The 18,812-nt window shown below is 45.6% G+C and overlaps 1 protein-coding gene across 5 annotated transcripts in view; it reads left to right on the forward strand.

The window, feature by feature from the left end:
* The window catches only part of LOC149322312 (E3 ubiquitin-protein ligase RNF213-like), a 218,258-nt gene that overhangs the window by 40,233 nt on the left and 159,213 nt on the right, over positions 1 to 18,812 (forward strand). For all 5 annotated transcript variants that reach the window (XM_089539242.1, XM_089539250.1, XM_089539260.1 and 2 more), the window contains 2 exons: positions 10,174 to 10,457; positions 16,587 to 16,852. In XM_089539242.1, the coding sequence (XP_089395368.1) occupies positions 10,174 to 10,457; positions 16,587 to 16,852 (550 nt within the window). The remainder of the gene's footprint in view (positions 1 to 10,173; positions 10,458 to 16,586; positions 16,853 to 18,812) is intronic.

Below are 18,812 nucleotides of genomic sequence, written 5' to 3' on the forward strand. Positions count from 1 at the left end.
CTTTCCTAGGCCTTGTTGGAAGATATGAACTGCTTACTCCTGAAGGGTGGAGTGGAAAGGGTTCCAGACCAGGTGCAATGGCTTCTTTCCAAGATACGTCCGCAGCAAAAGGAAGAAAAAGGAAATGGTAGGGCTACTGCATGGAGAAGATGGCAAAATGCTAACAGAAGACAGAGAAAAGGCAGAATTACTCAACAACTTCTTTGCCTCAGTCTTCTCAGAAAAGGAAAAGGGTGCTCAACCTGAAGATAATGGAGCAGAGGACAGAAGGGGGGAAATTCAGCACAGAATAAGTAAAGAGATAGTACAGGAATACCTGGTTAATCTAAATGAATATAAGTCTCCAGGACCAGATGAACCACCGTATATTCCGGCATATAAGACAACCGGGCGTATAAGACGACCCCCATCTTTACAACTTAAAATAGAGTGTTTGGGATATACTCACCGTGTAAGACTACCCCTCTCTTCCATGATACGTCAGAAAGGAGCTGAAGGCACACGACAACAGCAGCGGCGGCAGCAGAGGAGAAAGAGGGGGGAGGAGAAAAAAGGAGAAGGAGAAAGAAGAAAAGGAGAAAGAAGAAGAAGACTAGGAAAAAGAGGATAAAAAGGAGGAGAAGAGCGGAAGAAGAGGAGGAGGTGGAGAAAGAATAAGAGTAAGAGGGGAAGAAAAGGCAGAGGAGGAGGAGGAGGAGAAAAAGAAGAGGGGAAGAAGAGGAGGAGAAGAAAGCAGAAGAGTAAGAGGGGAAGAAAAAGAAGAGGAGGAGGAGGAGGAGAAAAAGAAGAGGATGAGAAGAAGAGGGGAAGAAAAAGAAGAAAGGGAGGAGAAGAAGAAGAAAAAGAAGAGGAGGAGAAAGAGGAAGGGCCCACTAGCTGGCTGCCTTCTCCTGAGGCAGGGGAGCCACGAGGCATGTCCTCCAACTCGGAGAAGGCCTTGCTGCCGCGAGCTCTCTTTAGAACCCAACTGGCTGGCTTGGCCTTCTGATAATGTCCCTAGAGTTGGAAGAGACCCCAAGGGCCAGCCAGTCCAACCCCATTCTGCCATGCAGGAAATCACAATCAAAGCATCCCCGATAGATTTATTATTTAGTAACCTTTATTTATGAAGCGCTATAAATTTACACAGCGCTGTACATGCAATCTTTTTAGTTAGACGGTTCCCTGCCCTCGGGCTTACAATCTAAAAAGACATGACACAGAAGGAGAAGGGAGTGGTGGAGGGAAAGGGTAAGAGGTCCAGCAGTTCCTCTCTACCTCCAAGGCCTGAACCAAGGCAGATGGACTGGAGGGAGGACTTGGCTTCATAATGGATGGTTAATTATTTTCCAGGGAAAATACATAGTCTCAAGTAGGCTAATGCATATACAGTACATAACAATACAGGAAATGGTTTGATAAACAGGCACCAAAAGAACATCAAGTAGTAAGCGACAATTATGCAATGCGTGGGAAGGCTTCTCTGAACAGGATGGTTTTCAACTCCGTTTTGAAGCTAGTTAAAGAAGTGATGGCTCTTGTTTGTGGGGGAAGAAGGTTCCAGGAGTGAGAGGCAGCAAGTGAAAAGGGGCGAATCCGGGATGGGGCAGAGGAAATTCTGGGCTGAGACAGCAGACCTTGACTATCAGAACGGAGGGCCCTGGTGGGAAGGTGAGGAGAAAGAAGGTCTGATAGGTAAGGAGGGGCCAGTCCATGGAGGGCTTTAAATGTTGACAGCAGGAGCTTATACTGAATGTGGAAAGGGAGGGGGAGCCAGTGAAGGGATGCCAACACAGGAGAGAGCGGTGGGTGGAAGTGATAATGCGTGCAGCTGAATGCTGGACAGAAATTAAAGGACGGAGGTGTGAGAGAGGAAGCCCAGCCAGGAGGACGTTACAGTAATCAAGTCGTGAGACCACTAGGGCATGGACCAGGATCTTGGCAGTAGAGGCGGAGAGATATGGTCGGATTTTGGCAATATTGTATAAAAAGAATCTACAAGCCTTGGCTGTGGTCTGGATCTGAGGGATACACGACAGAGAAGAGTCAAAGATAAAACCAAGATTGCGGGCTTGCTGGACTGGTTGAATAGAAATGTTGTCCACAGAGACAGAAAAGGAGAGTTGAAGGGTGGGCTTAGGAGGAAAGACAAGAAGCTCTGTCTTGGACATGTTGAGCTTCAAACGTCGATGGCGCATCCACTGCGAGACAGCTGTGAGGCAAGACGAAACTTGCTGTTCAAGCCTTGGAGAAAGGTCAGGGGCAGAAAGATACAGCTGGGTGTCATCGGCATACAGATGGTAGGAAAAACCAAAAGAGCTAAAGAGTTTTCCTAAGGACAGTGTAGAGAGAAAACAGAAGGGGACCCAGAACAGAGCCCTGGGGAACTCCAACAGATAAGGGAACAGGAGAAGAAGTCTGGCCCCCTGCAACCACTGCAAAAGATCTGCCAGACAAGTAAGATCTAAACCAGTCGAGAACAGAGTCTGAGAACCCAAGGTCAGAAAGTATATCAACTAGAAGACAGTGATCAACAGTGTCAAAGGCAGCAGACAAATCAAGAAGGATGAGTACAGAGTAAAGGCCATTAGCCTTGGCCTGTAAAAGGTCATTTGAAATCTTAGTGAGAGCTGTCTCTGTAGAATGCCTTGGGCGGAAGCCAGACTGAAAGGGATCGAGGATGGAGTTGGCTTCAAGAAACTCAAGACAGCAAGAATAAACAACCCGTTCCAAAGCCTTAGAAAGAAAAGGAAGAAGAGAAATCGGATGATAGCTAGACAGAGAGGAGGGGTCAAGAGAAGGTTATTTCAGAATTGGGGAAATGAGAGCATGTTTGAAGTCCGAAGGGAAGGAGCCTGTAGAGAGAGAGAGAGAGATTGAAGATATGGAGAAGCGAGGGCAGAAATGAGGGAGCTATAGAGATTAGAAGACGAGTAGGAATTGGGTCAAGAGAACAAGTTGCAGGTTTGGAAGAGTTCAGAAGTGTAGAGAGTTCATCCAAAGAGGCAGGAGGAAACACAGAAAATTTGTTAGGTGAGGGCGATAGAAGATTATGAGCAGAAGAAGAATCGGGAGGGACTATCTCAGAGCGAATAGTGGAAATCTTAGAGATGAAATAGTTAGCAAAGTCATTAGGAGAGAATGATGAAGAGACAGGAGGAGAGGGAGGTTTAAGCAAAGAGTTGAAGGTGGAGAACAAGCGCTGCAGGCGTCTATCATTGGCGGAGATCAATGATTTGTAATAATTCTGTTTTGCCATAGAGAGGGCGCGTGAGAAGGAAGAAAGAACAAATTTGAAATGGATAAAATCAGCCCACTCTTTGGACTTTCTCCAAAAACGTTCGGCCACTCTAGAGCAGGACCGGAGAAACTTAATGTTGGGGGTAAGCCAGGGCTGAGGCCTAGTCTTAGAGGAAGAAGTGCGTACAGACACAGGGGCAAAATGGTCAAGAGTAGAGGAAAGAGTGGAGTTAAATAAAGACATAGCTGAATCAGCAGAATCCCCGAGATTTAGGGAAGAGAGAGATGAAGCCAGGGTCAGACCAAGATGGTTAGAGTCAACAGATTGAAGATCACGAAAATGGCGTTGAATAGTATGGCGAGGAGGCGGAGTATAAGTAAGAGCAAAGGAGATTAAATGATGATCAGATAGTGGAAAGTCAAGTGCCAGGTAGTCAGAAATGGCGCAGTTTGCAGCAAGAACTAGGTCAAGACAGTGACCAAGAGAATGAGTTGAAGAGTTGGAATGTGGTTGGAGGCCAAAAAAAGCTAGGAGAGAGTTAAATCGAGATGTTGTAGGGTTATTGGAATCGTCAACGTGGATATTGAAGTCACCTAGGATCAAGGTGGGGACTGAATCTGAAAGGAAGAATGTCAACCATGATTCAAAGTCAGAGAGGAACTGGGTGGCAGAACCAGGAGGGTGATAGATAACTGCAACCCGGAGCTGTAGAGGAGAAAAGAGTCTAATAGGATGAAACTCAAAAGAAGAGAAATGATAGCTGGGGGAAAAAGATAGAACTTGAAACTGGCAGGAGTTAGATAGCAAGATACCAACCCCTCCTCCTTGACCCTCTGGATGGCTAGTGTGGATGAAGGAGAGACCACCAAAAGAAAGGGCAGCGGAGGTAGCAGTATCATGGGCTGGGAGCCAGGTTTCGGTGAGAGCGAGGAGGTTAAAGGATTTAGAGAGAAAAAGGTCATGAATTGCTGTTGCTTTAGGTGCAGCAGAGTGGCAGTTCCAGAGGGAACAGAGGAAGGGAAGCAGGGAGACAGGGAGAGGTCGAATGGGGATCAGGTTAGGAGAAATGTGGTGAGCCATGGGAAGGATGGGGTTCACAGAGAGAAGAAAGAGGTGTAGCTGGCTCTCTTACTGGGGTGGTAAAGGAGTTTGAGGGCTTTACAATTAAAGGTCAACAATAACAATAATAACGAAAACAATAATAATATTGCTAGCTCAGTTTTTCTGGGGACGAGTCCGATGCAAGCAGGAAGTTCTTCCAGGGAGCACAGGTTATACTTGTCCTTCTTCCTGTGGAGAATTCTGGGACCAGCAGGAGAGTGAGATGGTGCCAGGTGCCTTCTGGGGGGGGGGGGGGGGAAGCAGAGTTCCTTTGTGTAGGGCAGATGGGAGGCCCTGCCTTCTTTCCCCTCAGAGGCAGAGATGGAGTCAGGTGCCTTCTGGGAAGAGAGGAGTTCCTTTTGAAATAACAGCATACACAACATTATTTCACCCGCCTTGACAACTCCTCCCGTCCTTCCTCTGGGTGCATCTACACTGTAGAATTAATGCAGTTTGACACCACTTTAAGAGCTGCTGCTCCATCCTATTGGAATCCTAGGATTTGTAGTTTTATAAGGTCCTTTGCCTTCTCTGCCCAAAGAATGCGGGAGGGGGGCTGCTCCAAACTACAAATCCCAGGGATTCTGTATGGATGGAGCTGTGGCAGTTCAAATGGCTCCTATTGGAATCCTAGGATTTGTACTTTTATAAAACTTATAAAAACTACAAATCCTATGCTTCTGTGTGGATGGAGACATGACAGTTAAAGTGGATGGCGCATTCTATTTCTACAGTGTAGATACACCATGAGAGGCATGTGAGAAAGAAAGAAAGAAAGATAGATAGATAGATAGTGGGAAGCCCAGAAAAAGCCTCCAGCCAGACTCCTAAGGAGCAGCCTGGCTGGTTTCTCTGTGCGCCGAGGAGTTGTTTTTCTTTTTCTCTCCAGTTAGCCAAAGAAAAAAAACAAAGGTCCAAAACACAGGGCAGCAATAGTCCAGTTTGAGAGAACTTTAACTGCCCTGGCCCAGTGCTAGGGAATCCTGGGAACTGGAGTTTATTGTGGCACCAGAGCTCTCTGACAGAGAAGGCTCAATCTCTCACAAAACTACATTTCCCAGAATTCTCTAGCACTGAGCCAGAGCAGTTAAAGCAGTCTCATATTGGATTATTGCTACAGTGTGTTTTGGACTATAGTCTCCAGCCTGGCAACAGAAAGTGGATCCTTGCTTCCTCCTTCCCGACTGACTCTGGAGCTCTCTCTTTGCCCCAACAAGGCTCCATCCTTCGCAAGAGAAGGGAAGAGGAGAAGGCGAGGCAGAGCGTGGGAAACCCTCTGCTCCTTCTCTTGGGAAGGACTGAGCCTCAGGAGGGAAGGTAGAAAGACCTCTTGCCGCCCCTCCCCAGAGAGGAATTCCACCCCCGCCCCCCCTTGCTTTCCCTCTGGGCACCCGGGAAAAGGAGGACAGGAAAGGAGGGGAGGGGAGGGGAGGGGGAGGGAACAAGGAAGGAAGGAAGAGAAGAAAAGGAAGAAAAAGGGAAGGAAGGAGGGAGGGGGGGAGAGAAGGAAGGAGGGGAAAAGGGAGGGAAGGAAGGAAGGAAGGAAGGAAGGAAGGAAGGAAGGAAGGAAGGAAGGAAGGGGAAAAAGCAAAGGAGGGAAGGAAAGGGAAAGTGGTGGAGAAAGAGAGAGAAACCTAGGAAGGGAAGGAAGAAGAGAGGAAAGGAAGGAAGGAAGGAAAGAAGAGTAGGAAGGAAAGGAAAGGAGGAAGGAAGGAAAGAAGGAGATGAAAGAAGAAAGGGGAGGAAGGAAAGGGAAGGAACGGAGGAGGACGCACCGCACGGCTCCTTTGCCTTCGGGAGAAGGCTTTGCCGCCGTGGGCTCTCTTTAGGACCCATCCAGCTGGCTTGGTCTTTTTTTTCCTGGCGTACAAGACGACCCCTGACTTTGGGGAAGATTTTCCTGGGCTAAAAAGTCGTCTTATATGCCAGAAAATACGGTACATCCAAGGGTATTAAAAGAACTGGCAAATGTAATATCGGAGCCTTTGGCAATAATCTTTGAGAACTCTTGGAGAACAGAAGTCCCAGCAGACGGGAGGAGGGCAAACATTGTCCCCATCTTCAAAAAGGGGAAAAAGAGGATCTGAACAATTATCATCCAATAGTCTGACATCGGTGGGATACGTATTGCCCCTTTGGGGCGGCCTGCACCCACCCCTTTCCCCGCTGGATTGGGGCCTGAGCAGCCACAGCGGCAGCCCCGGAGGCCCTGATGTGCCACTTTTCCAGGCCTGAGGGAAGTGGCAAAATACCCCTTCCCCCCGGCCTGGAAAGGGGTGTCCTTGGGGCGTCATCCGCCAGGACACCCCAGGGAGCCGCTGCCGGGAGAGAAAGTGGCTGCTTGGCCCCTTTCTCCCTGGCTTTGTTGCCACAGCCGTTTGGTGGCTGCGGGAACGAGGCGCTCCCCAGGAAGGAGATCCGTTTTGGAGCTCCTTCCGGTGCCGCAAATAGGACGCCCTATGCACCCTGTAGTGGCACGAGCACATCACAGCCGCACTGCACCATTTGGACGCGGCGCGGCTGTCACGTCAAAACGGCGGCACCCATCTGTACAGGGCGCTGCCATTTTGACATACGAGTACGTGCTAGGGTTAGGGAGCGTCTGTAAAGGACGCTCCAAGGCAACCCTAGCATGTACTCGGTACGTGCTAAAAGGCCCGTCTGGAGAGGGCCATCAATAAAGTTGCCCATTGTGAAAGGTTCACAGTTAAAGCCCATTGGTCATCCCATGGCCATTGATCATCCTATTCACAAAAATGCCCTGGAACCTCTCGTTGTAATCAAGACATTCAGAGCATTCGAACAACTGATCCTAAAAGAGGGTTGATCTCGGACTCACAGTGATTTGCTGCAAAAATTAACAAGGTGGAACTCATTCCACAGCTCTTTTAGAGCTAGCTGTGACCCTTCGGTAATGGTGTGTGAGGAGACACATTCAACTAGCTGCCATACATCTGGCAGGCACAGACAACACGTTGACAGACTTTGAGCCAGTGTATTACAGCACAGATGGACTCTTTCAGATACAGATTTTTTTCTTTTTCTTCTTTCTTTCTTTCTTTCTTTTTTCTTTCTTTCTTTCTTTCTTTTTTTTTGCCAAGTTTATTTAATGTCAGTTACAGACTCCGCCACACGCACAAAACAGGCAAGGGTACAGACCTTTTATATACTGAGTAGCCAGGTTAAAAGCTAAATAAAACTCTTGGACAAGGCTGTAGGAGTCACAAGGGAGCCAGGACCTCTAGTCACTGGACTTGCCCAGGGTGAGGCGGTCAAAGAGATATTTACCCAGGCCTTCCTCACTGGCACGCACATGCTTCAGGTTGGTCATGTGGTCTCCCAGCTTCTTGATCAGCTTTACCTCTTCATCAGGGTAGTGAGTTTCCAGGAAGTCACACAGTATGATGGGAAGCCATCTGGTGTAAGTGCAGCAGAGCTTGGTTTACACTCTTCTCCAGATTAAAGGTAACCTCCATGGCTAAAGCTCCATTCTTCCATTAATCCGGCTCTGGTGTTTTGATGTCCTGCACAACAATTCTACCCCCGTGGTGATTTTGGAAGGTCAAGAGTTTCTCAGCTTGTTCATGCTTCTCCTCAGACAGGTGATGGAAGAAGAAGAAGAACTTAGGAAGAGCGACATCATCCCGGTTGAAGTAAAACCCCAAGGAGAGGTACTTTTAGCTGGCATGGAGGAACTGGTTGATCTGGAGGTTCACTCCAGCTTCACTCTTGGTGTGGTAGTTCTGATGAATTTGGGGGCTCATGGTGCAAAAAAGGAGGGAGTCTAAACAAGGTGGAAGGTTTTGAGGATGGCTGGCTGGATGGATGGATGGGGCAGCCACGACCCTACTCCGTTCAAGCACTGTTGAAGCAAGAGGCAAAAGACAAAGACCAGAGGCAGAGAAGATCTCTTTCAGACACAGTTTTCAGCTACATCATGTTGCTCTAGCATCACCTGATAGTGGACATGTTTGCTTCAACTGCCTACAAAAAATGCCAGCTGTTTTGCTGAAGAGCAGGAGTAGGCCACAATTCTCTAGGTGATGCTTTCATTCACAGCTGGAACAGTCCCCTACTGTATGTCTTTTCTCCCTTCCCTTTGTTGTAGAAAGCAGTCACGAAGTTGGCCAGGGCAAATTCCATTCTCATCGCTCCGTATAGGCTGAGGCAGCCTTGGTTTGCACCCCTGTTACATTTCTCCAAGGGTAAATGGCTGTTATCTCATTCACTCACGATCTACTGACCAAGGCCAAGTTCTCTACCAGCCCTATGAATGCTTTGCCTGTCTGCATGGAGGATAACATATTTTCACTGTCTTTGTGTTTGGTCCTGACTGCTTCTAGAAAGGGATCCACAAATCATTGTCAAATTTCCTACATCTACAAATGGAAGAGCTTTTCTTTTGCCAAGTTTAGATCAGAACACTTTCTCCAAGAGATGTGTTAACTGTAGTGCATTCCCTCCTTCACTTTTTTCAGGTAGGCTTATTCTTTACTAAAAGTGTACCTTATGGCTATAGTGTCTAATCAACCCACTTCAGCTGATTGTCTTTGAACCTTTTTTTACATCCTACCCTTAAAAAATTCCTCTAAGGCCTTGCCCACGTATATTCTTCCGTGCCATCACCGACACCATCTTGGTCACTCTTGATGGTGCTTTCTCAGTTTGTATGTAAGCCCTTTGAACCTCTGGCAGTGGTTGATGAATGATTACTCGCCTGGAAAGTGGCATTCCTTTCAGTGATTACATCAGCATGGAGGTCAATTGAACTAGTAGCCTTACATTTGGATGACTCTTTTCTGGTTTTCCATAGGAATACTGTCATCTTGCACCCTGATATTTCTTTCCTGCCTAAACTGGTATTGCAGTTCTACATACACCAGGATATGATTCTCTCTACTTTCTATCCTCTGCCTGAAAGTGATTTGGAAAAGTCCCTCTACTGTCTTCACATCTGAAGGGCTATCTTGTTCTACATTCAGTGTATTGCCACTTTTCATTCCTCCAACAGACTGTTGTTTTGTTATGCTGCCCCACAAAGGGGTCAACCTGTCTATCAGAGGTTGGTGAAGTTGGTTGTTTCCGCCATTCAGCTTTTTTATGAACTGACACATTGACCTATACCAGAGGGCCTTTGTGCTCACTCTACTAGAGCGATGGCTACATCCTCTGCTTTATTATAAGGCACTACTCTGCTTGTCCTTTGCAAAGCAGCTACCTGGTCGGACCCGTCCACATTTATTTGCTATTATTGTTTGGACTGCAGATCTAGAGCAGGCCAACTTTAGACAGGCGGTGCTCTCTTCTGTTCTTCCCTGATCTGACCTGCTGACTCATGTAAGCTCTACAGTCACCCACTTGTGTGAGGCACAGAGACCATGAAGAAAAAGAACTGGTTGCTTACCTGTAACTTGTTCTTCCAGTGATCATCTGTGCCCTCACACAAACCTGCCCTACCTCCCCTCTTTTCAGGTCATTATGCTTATTACGCAGTTTTGGAAACTGAAGGGAAGGTAGCTTGGTGGGCTTTGTTATGTGCAGGAGGCAGGAGGGGGAAGGGAGTTTCTACCAAGCTATTCAGATCTAGAACTCTCTGATTGGGAGCTCTGTGAAGGCACAAACCCACTTGTGTGAGGGCACAGATGACCAGTTGAAGAATGACAGCTACAGGTAAGCAACCTCTTCTTCTGTTTGCAAGTTTCTCCATGGAAGAAAAGAGATGAGATTTGTCTTCCTCCCACCTAACTTATACAGAAGGTGTCAATAGTATGGTGGGTTTTAGTGCAGTACAGGCAGCTGTATTGATTGAATTCTGTGCTGTGAAACCTTAAGAAATTTCTTTTAATTTACAGATTGGCATCAGTATGATGACATTGTCTGTGTGAAACCCCCTGAGTCTATGATGCACCGCTTCACAAACTGGTTGAAGAATCCAAAAAATAATATTTTGAAAGGAAAAGAACTAGCAGCGAAAGAAATGCTGAATAACCTCTTCAGTATGCTAAATACATGGACTCCTGTCAATGTCAAGAACTTTCTCAAGCAGTCTAATCAGTTTTACTTTGTGAATAAGAAGCCACTTGTACATGAGACAAAACCAAAGATATGGGAAGAGCTACAGTTTGGAGAAAAGCAGGTATTGTAATTCCCTGGTAGCAATAACGAGTAACACATCCAAAATGAACTGCATCCTTTTACTTTTTATGTGTCCAACTTTTTGTGTTTTTTGCTGAACCCACTCTGTCTGAACTAGAACTGACAATTGTGGTTTTTAATCACAATATCTTCTATGTCATTAGAGGAGGAGGCTAAAAAAGATCTGGACTCTGTTGATGTGTATATTTTTCCATGATAGTTCTCATTTAAGAATGCCATGGGGCATAATTGGCTTCCCACAAATACAGAGTTGCACCATATTAAAGTTACAATACTAACTTCTCCCTGACATGCTTCCTACATGTGGAATATGCTGCTAGAGTACCAGTGCTCTTGGGAAGCTATTCATTGTAAGCCTAGACTCGTGTTGGCAAACCTATGCCACACATGCCGGAAGTGGCACTATGCCAGGTTCCCATGGGCATAGCAGCCACCAGTGGAAGGGGTAGGGGCAGAGGGGTGCGTCTGCTCAGGACAGAAAGGAGCCGGCTGACAGCCCTAGCATTGCAGCCGGAGGTCTCGTCCCTCACAATTGGGCTTCTGGGAACTGTAGTTGTTGCTGTGTGCCTTCAAGTCATTTCCATGTTATGGCGACTTTAAGGCGAACCTCTTTTGGGGCTTTCTTGGCAAGAATTGTTCAGAGAGGATTTTTTGCCATTGCCTAAGGAGGCTGAGAGAGTGTGACTTGCCTAAGGCTACTCTGGGTTTCCATGGCCGTGCTGGGAATCAAGCCCTGCTCTTCAGAGTCATGCTCAAACCATTGCACCACTTTGGATGCTTGTTATTGTTGTGTGCCTCTAAGTCGTTTCCAATTTATATCTATATGTATATATATATATGTATATAAATTTACAGCGCTTCATAAATAAATGATAATAATAATAATAATAATAATAATAATAATAATAATAATAATATCAGTCTGTGAGGGGATGTGTGTATGTGTGTGAGAGTGTTATATATAAATACATGTGTGGGTGTATATGTGTGGGTGTGTCTGTATATGTGTGTGTCTATATGTATGTGTGTGTGTATGTATATAGGGGCACACTATGGGGGGAAGCTGTAAAGGGTTGCAATTACATAGTTTCGTGAGTTCAAGTCCTTTTCAACCTATGTGGCAACACTATAGTTGGGGTTTTTTGGCCATTTCATTTAGAGGAGGTTTGTCCTTGCCATTCCTTGAGGCTGAGAGGGTGTGACAAGGTCACTCAGTGGGTTTCCATGGCAGAGCTGGAATTTAAACCCTGGTCCAGGATCCTACTCAAACCATTGCACCACACTGTTGTTGTTGTGTACTTTCAAGTTGTTTCTGACTTATTGTGACCACAAGGGGACCCTACTGTGGAGTTTTCTTACCAGTTTTCTTCAGAGGGGGGATTGACATGGCTATTCCCTGGGGCTGAGAGAGTGTGACCCAGTAGGTTTCCATGACCAAGCTGGGATGGGAACCCTGGTCTCCAGAGCCGTCCAATGCTTAAACACTGTTGGCTCTTTCTTATCATAACCTCTTCTACACTGTAGACATAATCCAGTTTGACACCACTTTTAAGTGCTGTAGTTTAGTAGTCCAAAAGGTCCTCCATTTTGAGCAGTATTGTGGTTGTTTCTGATTTATTGTGATTTCTAAAGAGGTTTTCATCTTCTTTTTGCCATGGCCAACCTCAGAGGCTGAGAGAGTGTGACTTGCCCCTAATTTTGCGCGCTTTCAAGTCTTTCCCAATTTAGGGCGACTCTGAGTTTCTTCAGAGGAGGTTTGCCATAGTCTTATGAGAGAGAGACTTGTGTGTGGTGCCTTCTAGACGTTTCCAACTTATGGCGACCCTAAGGTGAAGCTATCATGGAATTTTCTTGGCAAGTTTTGTCAGAATAGGATTTGCTGTTGCTAGCCTGAGGCTTGAGATAGTGTGCCTTGGGTTTTTCCCTGGAAGTCCCATCCCCAGAAGGGAAAGTCCAGTCTTAGAAGGCAGAAGTCCTGCCCCCAGAAGGTGGAAGCCCCACCCCCAGAAGCCCCACCCTAGAAGGCAGAAGCCCCAACACCTGGTGCCACCCAGTGAGGGAATGCCACTGTGTTTGGGCTCTTGGTCTCAAAAGGTTCACCATCACTGGACTACCTGGACTCTTCTGCACTTTTATCAGGGCTGCTTCTTCACAAATGATATCACCCCTATAATTGTGCTGTAGTCTATGCAGGAAGCAAGATTACAGTCCTAAACAAATTTGGCTTTAAAAAAAAACTTTAGTTAAATTGGCTTACGGTTATGCAATTGCTGAGTAAACAGATTTGAATATGCCTGTGGAAGTATGCTGGTGGTTGATTCAGGACTTTTTAAAAAAATTGTTTTGCTTTCACTAAGGTTCGCTAGTAGAAAATACAAAATAATAACTTAAGCAGCCTCCTCAGTTTTCTGCCACTATCTACAGTTCAAACAGTGTAAATGTTTAATATGTTATATATCAGTGATGGCGAACCTTTTAGAGACCGAGTGCCTAAACACAGTGGCACTCCTGCACCAGGTGTCACCGATGGCCGGGGATAGGGCTTCAGGGGTGGGATTTCCAAGGGGTGGGAGTTCTGGAGGGCAGGCCTTTCAAGGGTGGGACTTCCAGGGGGCAGGGATTCTCAAAGGTGGGATTTCAGGGGTGGGGCTTCCAGGGGAAACATTCGAGGAAAAAATGGAGAACCTGCCCAAACAAAAGTTCAAAACAAAAAACCCCACTCATATACATATTAAATCCACCCTTCTCAGCCCTGCTGAGGATGGAGGACATTTTGGACAGCCCCATGGACAGGGGGCTGAAAGGAAGCATAGATCCAGGAAATGGAGGACCTATCCACACTGCAGAAATATTCCAGTTTGAGACCACTTTAACAGCCTAGGATTCAGTGCTAGGGAATCTGGGGGATTGTCGTTTACTGTGGCACCAGAGCTCTGTGACAGAGATGGCTGTCTCACAAAACTGTAGTTCCCAGAATTCCGTAGCATTTAGTGAGGGCAGTCAAAGTGGTTTCAGACTGGATTATTTCTGCCATGTGTTTTGGACCTTTCTTTAAAAAAATATTCCAGATTTAAATTCTGCTTTAAAAATTCTTTTAATCTCCCAGTTAGGAGCTGGTTGGGGGGAAATGAGAAAGTGCTGGCGACACATCACATTCTCTCAGCCTTAAAGGGAGACACTGGCAAGCCCCCTTTGAACAAACCTTGTGCTAAGTAGGAAACAGATGCACAGCAAACATAATGACAACAATAGCACCCTCTTCCACTTCCCTGGGAGAGAGGAAGGGTGGGTGGAGAGTGCAGAGTTCAAATCTCCACATGTCCATAGGAACCCAGTGAGGGGCCTTGGGCAAGTCTCACTCTCTCAGCCTCAGCGAACGGCACTGGCCACTCCCTTCCAACAATCATTGTGTGCCAGGTTTATTCAGAGTCCTCACAAAGACAAAAACACACTGAAGTTGCACAGCAAAGACAACAACAACAATAGCAACTTCCCCCGCTTCAAAGGGGGAGACGAGGGGAGGGGGACAAGAGGACAGGAGAGGGAAAAGATACCGAGGAGAATAAATTACCTTTCCGTCTTGCACTGTTGCCTCACACCCTCTTAATAAAACAAAACAGCAGATGCGGGCCTCCTCCTTCTCTATTTCCCTTCTCTTCCTCCAGGCTCCTCCTCCTCTCTCTCTCTCCCGGCCTGTTCCACAACCCAGTACACACACACCCACAGGGGGTAGGGTTCACTGAAAAAGTGCCAAGAAGGGCTGTGCGCCACTCCTCCTGGCCACCGCGAGGAGCTAGGCTGGTCACGTGTGCCTCCCTGCTCCTCCAGCTCCCCAATCTGTGCCTCCCCAGCTGCATGCATGCTGAAATGGCTTTGCGTATCACCACGGGAACACGCACAACGGGTTCATCAACACAGTTATATATCGTATGGCTCAGGACTTCTTGTCTGCCATTACAATGGTCCCACTCTGTTCTAAGTGGCATGTGGCCTCACCCATGCTGCTGAACATACTCGGAACCTCATTTTCTATGCTGTGGGGGGGTAATTTGGGAATGGAGGGACTGTCTTTGGTTCTATGGTCACCTGTGCTGAGCACTACCTGCTAGGGTGTATATTTATTGGGTCTCAGCATCTGTAGTTTTGACAGACTAATAAAGATGGTCCACCCCAGGAGGCTTATGAATTTGGATGTCTTTCTGATGGTTCTTGGGGAATGTCTTGCTGCCTTTCTAGATGATTCTGTTGCCCCAACCCTCTGGATTGTGGAAATGGCCAGGGCAGCGGACAGAATTACTTCTGAGCATTCCCTGTTATTGAGTGTAGCGATGTGAGCCCCTTGTTCTCCAGAGAGCTGGCAGTGAGGATATGAATGAGGTGGCTAGAGTGATATTGTCAGTAATCTCATATGTGTCCAAATGACTAGGTACTTGAGCCGCTCCAATGGCCTACTCTGTGGAAATGCAAGCAGCAAAAACAAAATAATTTGCAAGAAACCCCCAAACAAATGACAGTTCTCTGTCACTATTGCATTTGCAAAGAACTGATGAGAAGAATTGTTTTGAGTGGTCTTTTATGGGTTGGCTCACAAGAGCAGAATGTAGACAACTCAATAGCTTGCCCACCACTTAGCAGATAAAAATCACATGGATATGTTCTGACTTGGATACTATAATTAATACAATGACAATTGATACTTTCCCACTTATACTGCCTAAAGATGTGGACAGGATTTTTGGAGAAATGGGGCCACCAAATGCATATCAGACCTTTGAACTTCATGTCTTATTTAAAAAATCAGAGCACGACTTGATTGGTAGAGAAAGTGGTTAATGCCTCATGAGAACTATATAGAGTTGCATCATGCAAAAAGCAGACAGTTATAAGACCTTTGTTGCAAAAGCTTTCTTATTATATTGGATAACTTCAAGCCAATTTCCAGCATTCCATTTTTCAGAAAGGTACTGGAGTGTGTCAGCCAGTTGTTGAAATTTCTGTATGAGAAGGATGATCTACATCCATTTCAGTCTGGTTTGAGGGCTAGGTATGGGTCAGAAACAGCTTTGCTTGTCTTGGTAGATGACCTATGTCTGGAACTGGACAGGAGGAGTTTCCCTGCTGGTTCTTCTGGACTTTTTGGTAGATTTTGTTACCATCAACAATGGTATTCTTCTGGGTTGCCCAGCCAAGATGGGACTTGGAGGCACTGTTTTACAATAGTTGTGTTCCTTCTTGGTGGGGTGAACCTGCTCTGACCATTGGCCTGTGGGATCCCTCAAGATTCAGTTTTGTTCCTCTTGCTGTTTATGAAACCTGGGAGAGATTAGCCAGAGTTTCGGGGTCCGGTGCCATCAATGTGCAGATGAAGCTGACTACAGGGAGAGCACACAGCAGCTTCACTGGTTGGGGTCTGTTTCCAGAAACAGTTGAAAGTGTTGGTTATGACCCATAAAGCCCTATGTGATTCAGGGCTATGTTTTCCAAAGAAATTTATTCTCCCACATGAGTGTGCCAGTGTTTTGCAGTCTGGGGAGTCTTTTCTATATATATCAACAGCCTCATAGGTACCTGTGGTGGGAACAAGGAAGGAGAGCTTCCTAGATTTTGGCACTCCCTTCCTAGATAGGTTATGTTGGCAGCCTCCTTGCTATCCTTCCCTAGGCAGGCGAAGACCATTTAGCTTTGGCAGAGCTTTGAGAGCTAATTGCTCAGGCCTTTTGGAGTGTGCTGTTCTGTTTATATGTGATGTATAGTGGACTTCTGCCATCCCCAGGCTTTCCATCTGCGGATTTGAGCACCCACGGATGGCAAGCCCTATTGTTTTCAGTGGTAGTGCATGCATGTGGCGGCACTACTGGCCACACACCACCATTGAGGATGATGGGACTTGAGATCTTGCATGTTATCTTATCCCACGGGGGACGGGGGGGGGGAGTCTGAAACAGATCCCCAGCGGATATGAAGGGATGACTATATCTGTTAAAAATATTTATTTGTATCTCTTTTGTAAGCCCCCTTAAGTCCCAGAGTGGGCAAAAGGCATGATATAAATCTCTGTTGTCATCATCTATGAAGTTACTTGTTGTTCTTCTTCTCTCTCTCTATTTAGATGAAGGAATTAATATTGAATTATTTGAGAGAAGTAGCCCACTCTCTTCTGAACCAGAACAGTTCAGATGGTTCACCTCAGAACATTACAGTGCAAAATAAACTGGGCCTAGCATTGATAATCCTTCTATTAGGAGATTTCTACTCTCTTCCAACATCAAAAGATGACTTGACACGCTTATGCTGTCTTCTTTGTTTGGAGAAGCCACCAGCAGATGTAGTGAATGAAGTGAATTCTCTCAAAGAGGTGTTTTCAGAGGTTCCTCGGTAAGTAATTTGGGACTTGAAAATTTTAGCCTTAAAATCTGAATAGATGTGTAAAATTGTAATTCTTGTAACTTTTTAGCACAGGGGGATGTGAATCATGATTTCAAAAATTGCAAGTTCCAGCAGCCCCTGTACAGTATTACTAATGGTAAAGGATTTTGGGAGCTGCAATGCAGCATCATATAGTTGTTGCTGTGAAAAATTTCAACACTGTCAGACTTTCCCATGTTATGTCCCTACACTGATACATCTGTTGAATTTATCTGTCACATATGTACTAAATGATACAAACTTCTGTGACAAAAAAATAAATAAAAATAAATAACAGGAGAGTATCAGCTAATTAATTTGAGCTCTTTTAGTTGGATTTTTTTTACTCTGTTTATTTCTATTTGTACAATACATTTTTTAAACAAAATACAATTGACATATAGCCTATTTTATTTTTTTACTTCTACCAATCATCACTTTTCGTTACTTCACGAAGCTACTCATTTACCAAGTATTTTACCTTGGATTGCTATCACGATTATCTCATTTATATTCTTTTTATGTTTACTCTGCAGTTCTATGTATTTCTTTGTTACCATTTTGAAATAAGTTTATATCTCTCATTCTTTATACCAATGTTCAAGGGAGCCGACCAAACCACAATAATAATGATATAAGAATAATAATAAAGAGAAAGGAAAAAACCCCAAGAAAACTAGTTCAGTATTCTAAGTCTCCCCCACTATTGTTATCTTAACTGTCGTATTTCTGTCCCCATTGTCACTATATTACTGCACTTTTTCGTCATATGTCTGAAGACTTTTCCTCAATCCTTTGAAAACTCCTGATTTAAATTCCAACCTAATTTCTTAGATACTAAATTCATTTCCATAATGTCATATATCTTGGTTAACCATTCCTCAACCTGTGGTATCTTATTCAATTTCCAATATTTTACATCTAGTAGTCTTGTGGCAGTTAACATATAGAAAATCGTTTTGCTGTACAGTCGACCCTCCATATTTATAGCCTTGAGACTCACGGTTTTGCATATTCACGAGGTCAAGGCCGCTAATGTGGGCATTCCTCCTCCCTTTCCCTCCCCGATCTCTCCTTGTGCAGCCCAGGCAAAAATTGGGGAGGCGAAGGCAGGACCCCCAAGACCTTTCTCCCCAATGCTCTTCTCTGGAGGGGCCAAGGCATCGCTTGCCTTCTCCTCCCCAATCTTCTCCTTGGGGTTCCCAGGGAAAGGATGAGGTCTCAGAGGGGTCAAGGCACCTCTTGCCTTCTCTCATCCTCTCCTTGGGCTGCCCAGGGAGAGGATCTGGAGGAGAAGGGGCAGGCAGCCAATTAAAAGGGACAGAGGAGTGGGAAAAAAGGAGAGGGCAGCGCTGCTCCTCTTTCTCCACTTACCCTTCCCTTTAACTGGCTTCAAAGTTGGGGGTGGAGTTATTCTCGATTTTTCCACATTCACGGGGTCTCATTCCCCTAATCCCCACGAATATAGAGGGAGGACTGTATTTCTTTTCTGTAATGTTATCCAGAAGGCTCAGTAACAATATTTCTTTCTTGAATTCCAAATTATTATCTAATATCTCATTAATGATGTTGAATTTGTTTCCAGTATTTTTTGACCCTGAGGCAAATCCGCCACAAATGATAAAATGTTCCAACTTGCTTGGAACATTTCCAGTATCTATTATTACCCGTATGACACATTTTGTATACAGTGTGCCTGCGTCATATGTGGGCGCATTATAAGCTGTTTTCAGCAGCGTTGCTTCTTCCACTGATGCGCGCCGGAAGAAACAATGGTGTACACACCGCCGCCGAATGCCATCAGCACGAGCCCCATTTCTTGCAATGTGGCTTGAGCATACACAGTTTTTGTTTTATGCGGGGGGGGGGACCGGAACGAATCCCCGCGTAAAACAAGGGTGTACTGTAATTTATCTTGTGACAACTACCA

The sequence above is a fragment of the Sceloporus occidentalis genome, unplaced genomic scaffold (assembly GCF_023333645.1).
Source record: "Sceloporus occidentalis isolate IW3139 unplaced genomic scaffold, rSceOcc1.0.p SCAF_1, whole genome shotgun sequence".
NCBI classification, from domain to species: domain Eukaryota; kingdom Metazoa; phylum Chordata; class Lepidosauria; order Squamata; family Phrynosomatidae; genus Sceloporus; species Sceloporus occidentalis.